The 18,795-nt window shown below is 41.5% G+C and overlaps 1 protein-coding gene across 1 annotated transcript in view; it reads left to right on the top strand.

Moving 5' to 3' along the window:
* Positions 1-18,795, top strand: part of LOC121869000 — a 76,201-nt gene that overhangs the window by 41,274 nt on the left and 16,132 nt on the right. Inside the window, exons 5-7 of the mRNA XM_042370063.1 lie at positions 5,202-5,322; positions 7,334-7,543; positions 7,791-7,964. Coding sequence (XP_042225997.1) covers positions 5,202-5,322; positions 7,334-7,543; positions 7,791-7,964 — 505 coding nt within the window. The remainder of the gene's footprint in view (positions 1-5,201; positions 5,323-7,333; positions 7,544-7,790; positions 7,965-18,795) is intronic.

Below are 18,795 nucleotides of genomic sequence, written 5' to 3'. Positions count from 1 at the left end.
CTTTAGGGAGTGAAGAGGCAGCACTGGTGGGGCGTGAGGAGACAGCAATGGGGGACTTCTTAAAATATTTGTCCAATTTAGACTGCACAGTTTGCCTTTTCTTTTCATTGTAAATCTCCCTGTAACAAGCAAGCACATCTTGGATCATTCTGTCAACTTTTGAAAAACGCTCAACATCTTCATCCATTTTGTCAAACATCTGCATCCCCTTATTAATAGTAGCAAATGCCTCTGACGGTGGGACAGTCAAGGCAATACAGTAGTGTTGAAGGGTGTTAGTGTTGGGACAGCTACAGAGTTTACAGGAAGAGAAGTGCGGGTCATCCCCCGCCTCAGATACTTACCAGATAGGTCTGTTTCCTAACCTAATGCGACCAGAGACAACATTATGCCTGCGGACCATAAGTCCTCGTTCATGATACTTGTGTGGATAAGGAAAAAAGTGATCATAGTGTTGGATGGATATATTTTCAGTCCGTTCACTATCCCTTTGATGGATTGTAGGGAGAAGAGCGGCTGAACGTATTCTCTTTCAGTAGGTCACGCTGAGCTTATATTTAGGCCAAAAGATCCTGAATGGACAGCCATAATTTTGATAATTTTAAATGTTATGTATCTTTTATTTTTATCTTTATTTAACTATTTTTTTTATAATTTACTGTGGTTTTATTCTAATATTTGAGACAAATAATTTTGTTGTTACTTGTTACTTTCAGTACCTGAGTACAGTGATCCCTCAGTTAACGAGCGCCTCGGTTAACGAGATTTCGGTAAACGAGTTGCCTTCCATAAGATTCTTAACTTCAGTTAACGAGCAATCCCTTGATTAACGAGTTTTTTACGAGCCGACCTCAACATGTTTTTGCTTGCATTTGGTGGTCCACCAGCTGTAGTATTAGTCCGCTAATACAGTAATCAGTTTTAGGGCTTAAATTCCTTACTATTTTAGTAAATGTCAAGAAGTTTATACTATTCAATAATTTTAAAAGCTAAATATTAATTTTTTTGTCATTTTAACAATTATTGAACATAATTGAAGGTAAGGAAACTAGTTTTATGCTCGCCATCCAGCCTGGCAACACACCAAACAGGCACCAGTCTCTCTGTCTTTTCAGTGGAGGTAACATCTTGCTTGAGACTCCCTAAACCTAAACTCTTTTTTCTGTGTTTCCAAGCAAATTATTGGTCATTTTGAAATTTATTTTACATATTGACAATATATAATGCAGTGCAGTGTTGATTTAAAGAAAATAATTTTGAATTACACCAAGAGAACTAAAATTTTATGGGTGAAATGGCGATATGGGGTGATTTCCCTTCCACCCCAATGCCTTCCCTTCTCCTCCACCCCCATTCTAATTCCCATCATCATCATCCAGGAGCCTTCTACATACACACCTCAAAGTAAGTTTACTTTTCTACATTTTTTGTTGAATTTAGGCAATTTTCTGTGAGCTGGAACCAATTACCCAAAAAACCCATTGAAACAATGGTTTCGTTAACGAGTTTTTCGGTTAACGAGCAACATGCTGGAAGGGATTGTGCTCGTTAACCGAGGGACCACTGTACCTTAAAAATGAGATACTTTTTTATTTCTACTTGAGTACATTGACTTTTGGATATTTTTACTTTTACTTAAGAAACAAAGTCCAGTAATTTTTAGAACTGCAGGTAAGTAATTCTAGAAATAATTAATATGTACAGGGTATATGGGCTCATTTGATATTGCTAACAATATTCTTCTGCCCATTGATATGGGGCTCTTCGGGGATGGGATATTGGGTCATCAGGTTATCAGGATCCTTGGTTCTCAACAAAGTCTTGGCAATCAATTTCATCCGGCATTGAAGCATTCTGTCGAGTGGCCATGATGGCCAGAACTGCAACAATGACAATTTTCTAAAAAGATAAACTGCAAATAATCATGATGTAAATTGAAACACACTTCAATAAACCTCCTTTATATAATACAATCATTGCTGTTATCACAATTTTATATTTTTCTTATCCACACTAAATGAGTGAAAAGTTGTGCACATAGAGTAGGTACAGTATAGTCTTTATGTGTTTACTCTCGCTCCACAGTACAGGTATAATATATCTCAAGTAATATGATAACCTAATATGCCACCTACCTAACATAATGCTGCAATACATACCTCTGCAAACTATAACTGAAGAAAAATATAAATAACATTATTCTTTTAGGATTTAAACATGAGTTTTAACCTAAATAACTTGTAAGTAAAAAGAAAAATAAGATATTGATGGTAAAATATAATGAATGATATAAGTGGTTCTAAAAATGTTTTGTTTTTGTTTTTCTTGGGTTAACCTTTCTAATTATAATGTATTTATCATCTCTACAATAATTTGTTTTCAGAGTGAGTATGAAACAATGGAAAAACGTTCATCTTCCTTGGACAGAGCAACTCATATTACTGGCCAACCTTAATACACATCAACGAGACTATAAACTCTCTCTTACTTTACCTGATTACATCACAGCTATAATAAAATAAAAAATATATCAACCTTCAACTTAACATACATTACTGTATAATATAAAAGTTATAATCAAAGTTTGCTTTGTTAAGGCCAGAATCATCCACCAGCAGGTCTGTTGATATCAGCTATGATAAGGTCAGGATCATCCACCAGCAGGTCTGTTGATATCAGCTTTGTTAAGGTCAGGATCATCCACCAGCAGGTCTGTTGATATCAGAGAGATTGGATCTCTATGAATCATGAGTATTGTGAAAACTTGAGAAAATTAGAAAATTTTTACTATACAGTGAGTTCTGCTATAACGCGTGTTTTGATAACGCGAATTTGCTCTAACGCGATTTATGAATAGAGGAACGATATTTGTATAACGCAAACGCTTGTTTGCTGTAACGCGATTTTTGCTTACTATTTCTCCAATTTTGTGGTATTAACTGTGAATATGGTAAAGAAGAATATCTCCAAGAAGCGTTCTGGTGATCGAATTCCCGGTGATGATCTTAAAAGAAAGGATATAACACTTGAAGAGAAGCTCGATGTTATCAACCTCAAAATCACCCTTTTCCCCCATCAAGTTATATTCATATTTTTTCAAGGTAAAGCGTTACATTTACTGTATGATTTTATTAATAGATATGAATGTAACATTTATTTAGACTGTGCTATCCTTTGTGTTAGGCTAACTACTAATTTTTTTTCGATTTCGAGTAGTAATCTGCACCTAACCCTATTTTCTCCATAAGCCCTGTTATTTCTATTACGCGATTTTCTATAACACGATATTTTACAAGAACACAACTATCGCGTTATAGCAGAACTGACTGTACTGTACTGTATTATAAATATAGGAGAAGACTTTAAGATATCTACATGTTATCAAATAAAACCCTCCTCAAAATTTTGTGTCCAAATTCCAATATTTTTATGAATGCACCAAATTTTTTAAATGAAAACTAGCTTTTAACATAAAGATTTTCTATTGGGGAAATTTTGCAGACACACAATTCACTTTTAACATAAAGTCGTTAGTCTTTTAAGCCTTTAATTTGGCAACTTATGACCTCAGCTGTTGCGTCGCCAGGAATATAATTACAGTGGGGTATGCTATAACGAACGTAATTGGTTCCAGAACCTCGTTCGTTATAGCATTCGTTCGTTATAGGATTAATCCGTTCCAGGCCCCCAAATACAACCACTTAACACTGAAAAAATTCTGTGGAAAATGTAAAAAATACGGTACTTTATCTTACCTTAGTGTTATTCAGCATGCAGGTACCCCTAAACACTGGCACAGCACTATCACTTCCATTGGGAGTCTTGGCTTTAAGGTCCTCAAACAATTATTTAGTCTTCTCACAAATCATAGCTTCACTTATGTTACCACCTGCCATTTCTTTCTCCTTTATCCACACTAAGAGTAAATTTTCCATCTCTTCAATCACATTACACCTTGCTTTGCCTAAGTCTAAAGATTCCCTTAGCCACTTGCACAGTTTTTAATTCCCCTTTATTCTTCAAAATCGTACATATAGTCGATTTAGCCATCCCATATTCATCACTAAGTTTCGCAATGCTTCTTCCATTCTCACGTTTCTTTATAATTTCTTTCTTAGTTTCAAGAGTTATTAGCTTTCTCACTCGCTTTGGATGATTCATTGTTACAATTGTATACTTGTATAACAAAATAGTTATAAAAATAACGCGAATTTCCACATCAAAAGACGAAATTTCAACAATAACAGTGGTGCACTGGCTACACAATGAGACAAAGATGGCGCCTGACGCTCTTGTTGTGGGTCGCGGTACAACAATATTCATGCGCCAGGCGAAATAGTCCCGTATTCATCCGCGTCCGTTGTAGGAGTTGCGTTCATTATAACATTCTCAATTTTATAGGTAAAACCATTTGTTATAGGAATATTCGTAGTAGGATTCGTTCGTTATAGCATACCCCACTGTACCACAATCAATCACTGCCTCCACGCAAACACTCACCTACCACACAATATATACCCACCCTCTTCATTTTTCTCATTTTATAGTTGAAATGATTTTTATTAAACTTTATAGTTTCTTTAGCTACATGCAACACTGGCATTGTGTGTAGCCATCTCACAGCTGACTGGTGATGTGTTATGGGAAGTTCTATTATTACTTATAATGGTTACTTTACATGATATTAGATGATCTTCACACTGTTCATACATCATTCTCTGGCACTGAGTGGTCAGAAACCACCTGTAAAAATGCTGGTGAGAGAGTGCAAGGAGAATCACCCATCATGACAAACAAACAAAGACCCACAACTAACTAGGTTCAAAAACAACTGGTTTCAGGTAAATCTAGTTTCCTGGAAGCTGGATAAATGGTCTTGTACAGTTGCCCACAGGTATAGTGTTTCACCCCTTTGGTGGTATATTTTTTCAGTAATACAGTATTTGTACTTGAGATTTGTGATAAGTGATATAATAGATGTAACATCTGTAAAGAAGGTTCAACTATGATTCCAACGTGGCCACATGATTGGAAAGGTGACCGAGGGGTGGAACACTCTACCTGTGGGCAACTATATCTGTACTACCAAGAGAGCCAGCCAGGTGAATGTGTTGTCTTCATGTATCTTGTTTTAAGTTAAAGAAATCTTTGTAGTTCTCTCTGCTCAGCTCCAATGTTATTTTGAGTTAATGTTGTTGCAGGAACTTACGTATGGTAGAACTGGCCGGCGGGGTTTCTGATAAAGTTATGTGCAGTGCCCTGTGGAATATTAACAACAAGAAAAGTGACAAAGTATTAGAGATGGCTCTTAAGGATTCCAAGGTGAGCAGTGCATGGTAGCTGTTGATGTTATGAAATACTCTATCTAATAGTTTTAATGTTCTCATACTGATGTTACAACATAGATTAAATTCACTTAAATTTTCAATATAGAAGAAGTGACCAATATAATTATACGTAGAACCTATTTCTAATTTAACCCTTTTAAGTCCAGGGGAGCCTATTGTGTGTGTCTCAAGGTGCAGTCTGGGGATGTATCATATTAATATATTTGTTGGTGTGTTTTTGTTTGTTCTCATAACTCATGAAGATATGATGTATCCTGCCACCCAAACTTAGGGGGGTAAAAGAACATGGGTATGGCAGAATACCCTCAAGCCCTTCTAATTTGGACATTTTTAGCGGTGTTGAGTTACTCAGGGTTTTTTAAACTGAGACCCAAATGCCTAAATTACACTGCAGTTGTGGAATTTACCCTCACTTCCAGTAAGTTGAAACTTGTGGGTTTGTGCAGCAGAACGCTGCTTACACACTGATATTCCCTTCAAACATATTTTATTAAAAAACTATTAGCTAGAATATTTAGTAAATTATTATTTTCAATAAAAATGCACCAGATATGAAGATATTTATATGACACTACAGCACATCTTGGTGACATGAGTGTATTGTTTCTCTCCCCCACTTTGTTCTCTAATTTCTAGCTTCCTTGCTAAAGCTGCCTCCCGAAAGCGGGGAATGCTATACAAATGCCGTAGCTACTTCACTCCTGTGCAGTTGCACCAAGTATATAAGGGATTCATTCATCCTTACTTGGAGTACTGCTCTCATATCTGGGGTGGCTCTTCTTCTGTCCAACTGTTAGATAGGGTGGAATCAAAGGCATTTCGTCTTATTAACTCTCCTCCTTTAGTTGACAATCACTCTTCCATTTCTCTCTGCTGCAATGTTGCTTCACTCTCTCTCTTTTGCAGGTACTTTAATGGGCAATGTTCGGTGGATTTGGCATCCTGTGTACCGCCGGCAAGGCCTTGGGCTCGTAACACACGTCATGCCCGCGGTGCCCACCGTTTCTCTGTGGATGTCAGTCACACTTTAATAACCTCTTATAGTACAGTACATTCTGATTTTACTGTGTTTGGCCTTGAGTCTGCACTAGAGATGTTTGGACTCCGGGTGACTTGTGCTGTGTTGGAGCGGTGTAGTTCTGGGCCTGGTGGCCTCTGCTTGCAGACAGCATGTTAGCTCACACTGCCATCAGTTGATCCACTTTCTTCATTTGCTTTATACTTATTAAACCCTTAAAAATTATTTCATGAAACATACAGTATTAAAAATATTTAATGCTTCTCCAAAGAAATGAAATATGTGTAGAATGTTTTTGTTTTTTTATGGGGAATAGCCCACCCTGGCACAGGTCATCGACCCACAACGGGGCCTAGGGAGCAAAAAAATAAAGAGTTCAAAGAAATGAAAAATAGAAAAGAAAAAGATTTTATTAATCTACACCACGAAGATGCCGGAAAACCAGCTTTTAGAAGCGAGACAGATTGTATGGGTATGGAAACACAGAAGACGGCAGAGCATTCCACAGTTTAGCTGTGTGAGGAAAGAAGGATGTACAATAACGGGTTATTCTAATGTGACCTACATCCTCAGAGAAGTGGTGGGCACTGCGAGCAACACGAGTGTTACGAGCCCACAGTCTACCCTCAAGTCCGTGCTTTAATAAATAGAGCACGGACTTGAGGGTAGACTGTCACATTTTTAATAAATTTGTTTCTGATTATTTGTGAGAGTATTTTCCAGTTATTGGATTGTGTGTGTGTGTGTGTGTGTGTGTTAAGAGTATTAAAAGTGTTTATAAGAAACCAGTCAACACCCCAGTTGACTAACTTACTGAAAACTTACAGATTTCCACGGTGATCGGGTAAAGGTTTGTATTACTACAGCAACATTGTCCTCACCTAGTGATGTGTGACCCACAACATCAAGTGAGGACAATGTTGCTCTAGTAATACAAACATTCACATATATATTTTTTATATTACAGGAGCCAGGTACTTGGCATTTGTCTCTGCCTCACCTGGAGGTGCTGAGGAACAACATGCTACAATGCAAGGCACAGGTCAATGCCATGCGGGTGTCTCTGGGAGCTGTGGCATTAGCTGTCCAGCCCAAGCTTAAGGTAGTGGAAACTTTACAATCTTGGGACACTTACTCTGCTGTATTGTACCTGCTGGATATGGAGGCTAAACAAAGGGTAAATATCACGTGGTCAGTAGTTCATCTATTGTTTAGTTTGTGTTATAAAGAATTAATTATGATGTTGGAGGGAGAAATCTCTCTCTCTCTCTCATATATATTATTATTATTTAATTATTTGTTCAAAACAACCTCCCCCCACTTTTTTCATCTCTAATTGTATTATTATTATTCTACATTGCAAAATCTCATTTGTTATGAAATTTTAGACATGAAAAAAAAATATTAATAGACCTTTCTTTCAGAACAAGAATGGCAACAGTGAGCGAACCCTTGCTGTCACCAGCCTCAGTGTGGCCTACGCAGAGGAGCTGAACATGGACGAACTTAGATGTGTTGTGAAGGCTTGTCCCAAGCTGGCTAACCTTAGACTAGACCATACTGAGAACATCCACAAAGAACTGGCTCTTATCTGTGCTGTGAGTTTATGTCTGTATTCTTAATTTCTTGCCTGTTCGTGTACAGTGGAGTCGTGATAATTGGCGGGTTAGTTCCAGGTATCCCTCGCATTACGGAAATTTGGGTTGCAGAAATTCGCCCAACCAGAATTTGTAAATTATGACCACTAAATTCTGATTATGGCCCATAAATTTGATCTTATGGAAATGGGGTAAATTTTAAAAATATTCAACACAAAAATTGTGATATAGAAAAAAAATATAACAGAAATTCTAATTTATTTGGAATTTGCTACCACCAACCGTGGATACGCCGGTGTATCCACACCAACTCAGTGTGTTATCTCCCAGTGTGTACGCTTGATCTCTTGACCCCAACTCTTGGATTTAACACCAACGTATGTATGTTATTGAGGACGAGTGGAAAGAGGCCATCTAGTGCAAATGAAGGCAGTCGCACTAAAAGAGCTCATGAAAGAATTATGTTTGATATAAAACTCACCTGACGCAACACTCAACATCATTTGTGGTGAATTACTTTCAAGAGTTTTGTGTACAGTATTAGTTTTTTATTTCTCACATTTACTAGTACAGTTGGGCAGACACCCTGCAGGCAGCTGGAGGGAGGAAGGGAAGCAGATTGGTGAGTCATCTATGCAGTTACAGCTCACTGCTTCCACATAAACGTTCACTTCCCACACAAACACACCCGTGCTCTTCATTTTTCTTATTTTCTAATTTTATGTTATATCTTCTTGATTTCTAAGCCACATTAGAGTACCGTAATGCTTTTATTTATCTTTTTTTGAAATGATCACAGACGAGCTAGCGAGAGATGGTGGGTGGGTTTGCTCATACAAGAGTGAAACCCAAGCGTCAGACACACAAGCCAAGTACTGTACAGGTGTGGTCGTGTACTGTAGATACAGGCATACCTCGGGCTACAGAAGGATGTTTCGTTCCTGAAAATTTGTCTGTAACGTGGGACCAATTTTCCCATTGACTTCCATAATAGAATTTGAGATACATTCCTATGGACATTTTTTTGGTTAAGAAATGAAAATAGACAGTTTTAAATGCATACAATGATTCATTCATAATGTAACTTGATAATAAATGCACAAAACACTCAAATTTAACATACTAGAAACAATGCTGAGTGAGGTGAGGTGGTGCAATCAGAGTTTTTGAGAGGGAGATGGAGGGTTGCTGCTGACTCCTGCCTCACCCTGTAAATCACCATCTTCTTCAGTTGCTGCAGGGTTTGCTCTTGGGGCAAAAAACTTGTCTAAAGTTCTTTGGCATTGACGACGCATTTTTTCATAGTACAGCTCCCTGTAGCCGCTGAGGAGGTTCTCCATGCCTCTTGAAAATTTGAGGCTACGTTCACTCTCGGGATCATTAGTACCAAAGATTTGCAAATCCTCCTCATTAAGACCAAATCCTTTAGCCATTGACTTTGTTGTCAACTCAAGCGCGGTGTTTGGAACTTATATATCTTCCTCTCCTGCAGCTCGCTCCTGTTCCAACGTCAGATCATCATAAGACAGATCTTCTCTATGGGACTCTAGCAACTCAACCACATCATCTTGAACTACATCCTCAAACACTGCAACATTTGCCAGGGTTACAATTTTTTGTTGAAATTCATTTAATGTTTTTTTTGGGGGGGGGAATAGCCCACCCGGGCACAGGTCATTGACCCACAACGTGGCCTGGGGGGCGAAAAAGTAAGAAAAAAATGAAATTAAAAATAGAAAAGAAAAAGATTACAGCTCCTCCCCGACTTACGACCTACTCGACTTACGACCACCCGGACTTACGACCTGCCTCAGTCGTACCAAAATTTTGTCAAATTACATATTTTCGAGTCCTAACGTCAGTACACAGACAAAATTTTTGTTTGTAATTTACTTTAAAATTGCTGACAAGCTTAAAAGTGAGAGTTTTGTGGTGCTGAGAAGAAAAAAAGACACTTATTTTAGATTTTCTATAATTTTCAACTTACGACCTGGATTTGGGTCCCTGACCCCGTCGTAAGACGCGGAGGAGCTGTATATTAATCTACACCACAAAGATGCCGGAAAACCAGCTTTTTGAAGTGAAACATTGTATGAGTATGGAAGCACAGAAGATGGCAGAGCATTCCACAGTTTGGCTGTGTGAAGAAAGAAGGAAGCACTATAACCGTTTATTCTAGTCTGACCGACATCCACAGAAACACGCTGGGCACCGTGGGAAAGACGTGTGTTAAGAGCCCTCGGCCTTGCTGGAGGTACACAGGATGCCAAATCCACCGAACGTTGCCCATTAAAGTACCTGTAAAAGAGAGAGAGTGAAGCAACATTTTGGAGAAGAGAAAGGGAAGAGATTATCAACTAAAGGGGGAGAGTTAATAAGACAAAATGCCTTTGATTCCACCCTATCTAACAGTTGGACAGAAGAAGAGCCACCCCAGATATGAGAGCAGTACTCCAAGTTAGGACGAATGAATCCCTTATATACTTGGTGCAACTGCTCAGGAGTGGAGTAGCTATGGCATCTGTACAGCATTCCCAGCTTTCAGGAGGCAGCTTTAGTAATGTTGAGGAATGAGGATGTGTGGCTTCCATGACATATTAAGAGAAAATGGTGAAGCCTAGCATATTCGAAGAGACTGCATAGATCCACTTTGATAGATGATATGATATCGGCTCTAGAAACAGATCTACTGTAATTTGAGAAATAGGGGGAAGGGAAAAATGTGAAGTGGTGTGAAGAGTAGAATCCTCAGCATAAGAATGGATAAAATTAGTCGTTGTGTGAAGTAAATCATTGATAAGGAGAAGGAAGAGAGTTGGTGAAAGAACACCATTATTGGTAGAGAAAGAGTGAGAGATCGATCCCTCGACAACAACTGCCATGGGTCGGTTTTCAGGGAAGCTGGAAATTAGAGAACAAAGGGGGGGAGAGAAACCATAAGAAGGAAGTTTAGAAAGCAAAGACCATACCCTGTCAAATGATTTGGAGATGTCGAGGACCACGGAGAAAGTTTCCCCATAATCCCTAAGAAAGGATGACCAAAGATGGGTGCAGTAGGAGAGCAGATCACCAGTAGATCTCGCGTGGCGAAAACCATATTGGTGATCCGACAAAATAGAAAAGCGTTCAAGGTGTCGGGGAAGATGAGAGTTTAAGAAAATTTCGAAGGGATGAAATTAGGGCAATGGAGTGATAATTAGAGGGATTGGAATGGTCACCCTTCTTTGGGATGGGCTGAACCAAGGCATGCTTCCAAGAAGAAGGAAAAGTTTGGGTTTTGAGGCAAAGGTGAAAGAGACAAGCAAGCACGGGGGCTAGAATTTCAGCACACACTCCCAGAACATGAGAGGGTATTCCGTCTAACCTGGATAACACACCAGCAACCCTACGAGTGGAGATTATGGGAAGTGCATAGTTTCAGTAGGAGGGATAGAGTTGGAATCGTCTAAGGTGGAGTTAGAGGAGAATAAGGTGCCAACGAGATTGGCTTTATCAGAGGGAGAGTTGGCTATTTGCATACAAATAATAGTACAAGATTTTCTCGATTTAATGAACTAATTTGTGGCACCCGTTTCCACTAAATCAAAATTTCCGCGAAATCAAATTCCTGCAATTTTTGCTCAATTTACCAAACTACTGTATTTCACTAAATCAAGCATGATTTCGTTAAATTCTGCACTAAGTGCGCCTCACGTCGCTTGGCGTGTCAGATTTGTTTATGGTACATCCGCTCAGTCTGTGTCCTGCTGCCACCACGTGTGTTGTTCACTGCTACCTCTTGATCAACTAACTACACTGGAGCACCTTAGCTTTAGTCTTTATTCAAAACATCTTCAGAGGCAACTGAATTTACAGGGACTGAGTCTTGTATACCTTACATAACATCAGGTGAGGTCAATAACATGGGATTCACTAATCCACTCACCACCTCCACCGCAAATGAAAGGAGAGCTTATATAAAAAAATGGGTGACATAACATCAGGTGAGGTCAAAAACATGGGATTCACTAATCCACGCACCACCTCCACCGCAAATGAAAGGAGAGCTTATATAAAAAAATGGGTGACATCATAACAGGTCAGGTCAAAAACATGGGATTCACTAATCCACGCACCACCTCCACCGCAAATGAAAGGAGAGCTTATATAAAAAATGGGTGACATCATAACAGGTCAGGTCAAAAACATGAGACCCTCTAATCATCTACCCTACATCCACCTCAAATGCTTTCAAAGGATTTTTAACCTTAGACCAGTTATTATTAATACCCCAACACCACTCACACAACATCTAGAGTTTAAAGTCTTGTGTGAGACACTGTGAGTTGGAGGCAGGGAGTACATTTGAGTACAGTAATATGTTGCTTATATTACGGCTTTTTCTTGAACACCGGGGTTAGTAATACATACAGCCTTTTCCCAATGAAAAATCCATAATGTAAGCAACATATTTCTGTACTCAAATGTACTCCCTGCCTCCATCCTTCCTTGCCCCATGTCTCCTCCCTCCCTCCAACTCACAGCGTCTCACACAAGACTTTAAACTCTAGATGTTGTGTGAGTGATGTTGTGGTGTTTCTCAAATGTACAATGGTAAAGGACTAAATTTTTTAACAAACATTAAAATATACTACAGTACTCTGGCCCATTATAGTAAAAAATGGAGTTTCTAACTTAATTAGAACTGCATTTATGGACCCTGGTAGTTTAGACTCGAGGAAAACGTCCCCAGCATGCAGAAACATTCTGGGGAAGTGGGCTAGTGTCCGTCCGTGCAAGGTACCTAGTTTAGACACTCGGAAACTTTTCCCAGTAACCGGAAAAGATTGCGGGGATAAGGAATTTTTCCAGGTTTGAGAAAGTCGTCTGGCGAGCCGGAAATCTCTCATCCCGGAAAGTGCTCTGCACCAATTGTTCCGGCTAATGGGGATATCACTAAAGAACAATGTTTTCCATAATTAACTGAAGCATTATCAGCTCCATAAGCAACTACATTATTCACATCAAGACCAGCTCTTTCAATATTTTCCAATAACTTTTGTGAAATTGCATCAGAGCTCTCATTATTTTCCTCATACATCTTAAAGTTTATTTTTGATGCCACTTAAGGGATGAAAGTATCTTACAGCTACTGTAATTATTATTATTATTTGTATTCCCTTTATTGGATGCATCCATACTTACGGAGAATGGTCTCACACCTTAACCATTATGTACACCTTGTAAGTCATTTATCACAGTTTCAACTGAAGAAGGACATAGTACATTTTCTAAAATAGCCTCTGCTTTAACTCTTCCACAGTGAACAAGTTGGTAATCTTAGAGTCACTGTAAATTTTGGGCTGAAGCTTCATCAAGCGGTCCAAACTTAAGTACAGTAGCTTTGATGATGTTTAATGGCATGGTACAGTTATTTGTACACTTGGGTAACTTCAGAAATAGTGGCTTTGTGTGTGTCAGGTGAGCATATTTGAGAACTTGCCTTCATATGAATAACAGGAGCTGTTCAGATGTGTCCTCATTGCACCAACACCATCATGACTGTATCATATTAAGCACTACCACACTGAATTTAAAAAGTACAATACAGCTAGACCCCGACTTACGACGGGGTTAGGGACCCAAATCCAAGTCGTAAGTCCGATATAGATGAACAAAAAATCCCCCCCTCCCAAAAAAAAAATAAATAAAAAATCTACAATGAAATACAGTGCACTAAATGTAATAAATAATGAGGAATGGATACAATGTGACTGAGCACTTACCTTAAATGTAGTCAGCTGAATGCACACGGGGCCCCCATAATTTTCTATTTACAAGATACATGGAGACTATATTATTTGGAAGAAGCAGAAGAGGAGACAGGGCTGGGTGGGTCATCAATGTCGCTTCCTTCAGACAGGTTTATGTACTGTGGTAACTTGCTGGTTGAAGGTATTGGATCATCTTGAGGGAGTGAAGAGGCAGCACTGGTGGGGCGTGAGGAGCCAGTACTGGGGGACTTCTTGAAATAGATGTCCAATTTAGACTGCACAGTTTGCTTTTCTTTTCATTATAAATTTCTCTGTAGCAAGCAAGTGCATCTTGGATTGTTCTGTCAACTTTGGCATAACGCTCATAATTTTGATCCATGTCATCAAACATTTGCATTGCTTTATTTATTGTAGCAAATGCCTCTGCCATTTGTTTCACTGAAAACTTTTTGGGGGTGCAGGTTCTTCTTCTACATTTTGTCTCTCTTCTTCCTCTGCAATTTTCTGTACATCTACTTCAATAAGATCCTCGTTACTGAGCGCTTCTGCTACACTTTCAACCAACTGTCCAACATCTTCAGTATCAATTTCTAACTCCAGCTGTTTACCTAACTCCACTATCTTGTTACTAATATCCAAAATATCTTCATTTTCATTAAATCCTTTGAAACTGTTCACATATCTTTTCAGGATTTTCTTCCATATTCCATTCATTCAATGTTTTGTAACCTGATCCCATGCTGTACTAATGTTCTTTATACATGACAAAATGTTGTACTCCTTCCAAAACTATCTGAGCATTTTTTCACCTTCAGTAGCAGCAACAGCCTGAGCGAAGGTCGTGCGTAAATAATGCGCTTTAAAGGCAGCAATAGCACCTTGATCCATGGGTTGGGTGACAGAGGTAGTGTTAGGTGGAATGTAGACTACCTTAACATCAGGGTGCATGTCGTCCAGGTGTGGTGGGTGTCCCGGAGCATTATCCAAAATCAGCAAAATCTTGAATGGAATCTGTTGTTGCAGACAATACTCCTTGGCTCGTGGAATGAAACAAGTCATGAACCAATCCTCAAACAGTACTAGGGTCATCCAGGCTTTCTTGTTACTGTGATAAAACACTGGCAGTGTGTGCTTGCTGACATGTTTAAAAGCCCTGGGGTTCTCTGAATGATAGATCATGAAGGGCTTTAGCTTGAAACCAGCAACATTCCCCCCAACAGAAGTGTAATTCTGTCCTTGAATGCCTTGAGTCCGGGCATTGTTTTCGCCTTTTTGTGGATGTATGTCCGCTCAGGCATGTGCTTCCACAATAATCCAGTCTCATCCACATTGAATATTTGCTCAGGCAAATAATTCCCTTCCACAATCACTTCATCTAACTCCTCCTTAAAAGCTTCGGCAGCATCAACATCGGCACTAGCTGCCTCTCCACTCACCTTAACATTGTATAGATTGTAGCGTTTTTTAAATCTATCAAACCACCCATGACTTCCTGTAAAAGTTTGATCACATTCATCTCCTGCCTGCTCCTTCAGGCTTTGGAACAGACTTCTTGCTTTAGCCTGTATGGTTAGAACCCTTAAGGGTACACGCTTCTGTATCTGGTCTTCTATCCATATCACCAATAATTTTTCCATATCGTGAATAGTGTATGTATATTATGTATGCTGGATTATGTATTATGTATGTATATTATGTATGTGCTCCATTTATATTTATTCAGCCTAGCTAGCGTGTGGCAATGTTATTACCATATCCCACACGCTTAATTAATGTGCCTGGCGACGTATGGAAGCTGCTAATGTATCACTTGCCATACGCCTATGGTAGTTGACCAGGACCTTAGCTAGGGAGCAGTGCTATCCACCTCTGTGTACATACTCTTATCCAGTAAACCGAACCTACAAAACTATACAGGTGTTTGTGTTCTCTCCTGTATATAGAACTTATTACCCAGAACATCTAACATGGCGCAGTGCGTAGTTTTACTGGATTATTACGAGTGATTAGTGCAAGTTTGTGGAAAGCCGGCTGATGGATCCCCGCCTTGGGTCAACCCCGCGTCATCCCTCGAAGAATTTCGCAACTTTGAGCAGTGTCAGTGACAGTGATTTTCTGTGAAGTGTTTAGTGCATTGTGTGTTTCGTGCCATTCATGTGTGACCTTGTTCGAACGGATTTCCAAGGTATACGGCATGTTCTGGGCATTTGTGGGGTGTAGAGCTCAGCGCACCCTCCTCTGACCGTTTACAGAGAGCGACTGAGCTACTCCTATCTCCACCCCCCTCCCTCACAGCGCCGCCTCCACCCCCCCTCACAGCTGGGGCGAGACGCTCTGCCTGCCTGAGACATACACACATACATGTACTAACACTTGCTGACCGCGCGGCTTCATTATATATATTTTATATATATAACCTACTTATCTGTGTATTTAATTAAATTTTTTTGTCTGAAATCTTGTTGATACGACGGGCTGACCGGTCAACACTGATTTAAGACACAGTACACAGAGGAAGTAGTTATGTCTCATGCCTTACGTAGCCGTGGACCCAGCGCCTGGATGAGTCAAGCGGATGATAGTCCCCCAGAGATGGATGACCAGGCCCATGACGCCCAGCTCCCACAACATCGCGCAGCCCTTCACCTCAACATTCAGCGTTATCTCCAGAGATAATTGCCTTAATGAAGTTTATGAGAGATGAGAGACGCGAGGATGAAGCTCACAGACGTTTGGCGGATGAGCACAGAAGGCAAGCAGAGGCAGAACGAGACCACCAACGGAGAATGGAAGACAGTGCACGGTTTGAAGCCTTGATATCTCGCCTCACTGTTAACCAAGCCCCTGGCTCTAACACTGCCTCGGTACTGAATGGTTCAGATACCTCATCCATGCTTCCTTCACGCCCCCCAGCCCCACCTAAAGCAGCAGCTCAAACACCGCCCATCTTGGAGCCTGATGTAAATTTCCAGACTTTTCGCGAATGGCGGCGGCGGTGGGCTGATTATGCTACAATGGTGGATCTCCAGAGTTTGTCACAGCCTAAACAACTCATCCAGCTGCGTATGTGCCTGTCCTTGGAAGTTCAGCGTGTCTTAGAACATACGTTGCAGGTACCCCCAACCTCTTCGCTGTCTGTAGAGGAGGTACTGGACGTTCTACAACGGCACATCAAAGGACAGCAGAATGAAGCTCTGCGCAGGAGGGAATTGTTTAGCTGCAGACAGATGGAGGGTGAGTCTTTTGACGCTTTTTATGTACGTCTTAAGAGAGCCTCGGAAGAGGTAGATATATGTTTAGGCCACCACCAGCAGTGCGAGGAGACCCAGTTGAAGCAGGTGATCCTGATGGGTGTTAAGGACGAGGAACTTGTCCAACGCCTCACCTCCCTCGACTCTTCCTCTTCTCTTCAGGATGTGTTGACGATATGTCGCTCCTATGAGGCTGCCAGGTGTGCCACCTCTGCCATCCGAGCTCCCCCTACAGCTGTACGCGCTGTTTCCCGGTACAAGAAGGACAAGAAGTCTGCTCCTACGCCTTCGCCCACCACGTCCACGCCCGGTTCATTTTGCAACAACTGTGGTAAGCAGCACGGAACACAGGTATGTCCAGCTGCTCAGTCTACCTGCAACAGTTGTGACCGTAAGGGCCACTGGTCACTCACAGTACGGTGCCCAGCCAAACGCGTCCAGTGCAATGTGTGCGGCCGTCTGGGCCACTATGACAAGTGTTGCCCTTCCAACAAACCCAAGGAACAGCGTCAACGGAAGCTTCAGCGCCCTTCTACCAGTGAGGGCCGCCCACAGTCGCCAAATCAGAGGCACGACGACCCTGGACAAAGCCCGACCCATTTTAGGAGGGTGTACTCCTCGCATCCCAGGACCAAAGTCACCCAGTACATCAGCGCCATCGTGACCTACGGCGGTGTGTCATCCCGTCTTCAGATGTTGCCCGACACCGGCGCTGATGCTACAGTCATCGGTCCCCAGCATTTGCGATGCTTGGGGCTCTCTCCAAGCGATCTAGGACCGCCTCCCGAGGACCTCCGCTTTATGGCAGATGGTTCACAGATGGCCCCAGCCCTGGGTTCACTCTATGCACATGTCACCTTTGGCAACAGGTCGTGTCAGGCCTGGATTGACGTGCATAATGGTGTCCCGACTCCCTTGCTGTCCTACAGACATTGTCAAGAGTTGGCCATCATCTCCCAGGACTTCCCCAAACCTATTCTTGAGGTAAGACACGCCAACAGGGTGCACGAAGGGAGCAGTAACTACCCTGCTGCCGCCCTACCCCTACCTCTTGCCAGTGACACCTCTCCTTCGGATGCTCGGAAGTACTTCCTGAAGGAATTCAGCGACGTTCTGGTGACCAAGTCCGCTCTGGAATCCAAGCCTCTCAAGAAGATGGTAGGTCCCCCCATGAGGATCCACCTGAGGGACGACGCGAAGCCCTTCGCTATTTACACCCCTCGACTGGTTCCCCTGGCCTTCCGCGAGGCGGTCAAAAACGAGCTGGACTCCATGGTCGCCCAAGAAATTATTGCACCAACCGGCGATGAACCGTCTCCATGGTGTCACCCGATGGTTGTCGTCGCAAAACCTAAAGGTGGTGTTCGGATCACCACTGACCTCTCCAAGCTCAACAGCCAGGTGTCTCGTCCTGCGCACCCTTCTCCCACGCCCTTTGCAGCTATACGCAGTGTGAACCCGAAGGCGCGCTTCTTCACGACGATGGACGCCCTGTGTGGATACTGGCAGATAGAGCTTGCCGAAGAAGACCGACCACTCACAACTTTCATCACCCCGCATGGACGTTACAGTTATTGCCGTGGCCCCATGGGATTCGCCGCTACAGGAGACGCTTTCTGTCTTCGAGGTGACATGGCTCTACAAGGTCTGGCAAACTGCGTGAAAGTGGTCGACGACATACTCGTGTACGACGAGGATTATATGGATCACCTCTGCCGTATCTACGAGGTACTCAACAGGTGCCGGAAGCACGGCATTACCCTAAATGCCGACAAGTTTGTTCTGGCCAGCTCTTCAGCTGACTTTTGTGGGTACACCCTCTCAGGG

Source organism: Homarus americanus, unplaced genomic scaffold (genome assembly GCF_018991925.1).
Source record: "Homarus americanus isolate GMGI-L3 unplaced genomic scaffold, GMGI_Hamer_2.0 scaffold24694, whole genome shotgun sequence".
Lineage (NCBI taxonomy): Eukaryota > Metazoa > Arthropoda > Malacostraca > Decapoda > Nephropidae > Homarus > Homarus americanus.
Note: the sequence above shows the minus strand (reverse complement) of the source record. Positions and strands in the feature narration are given on the sequence as shown.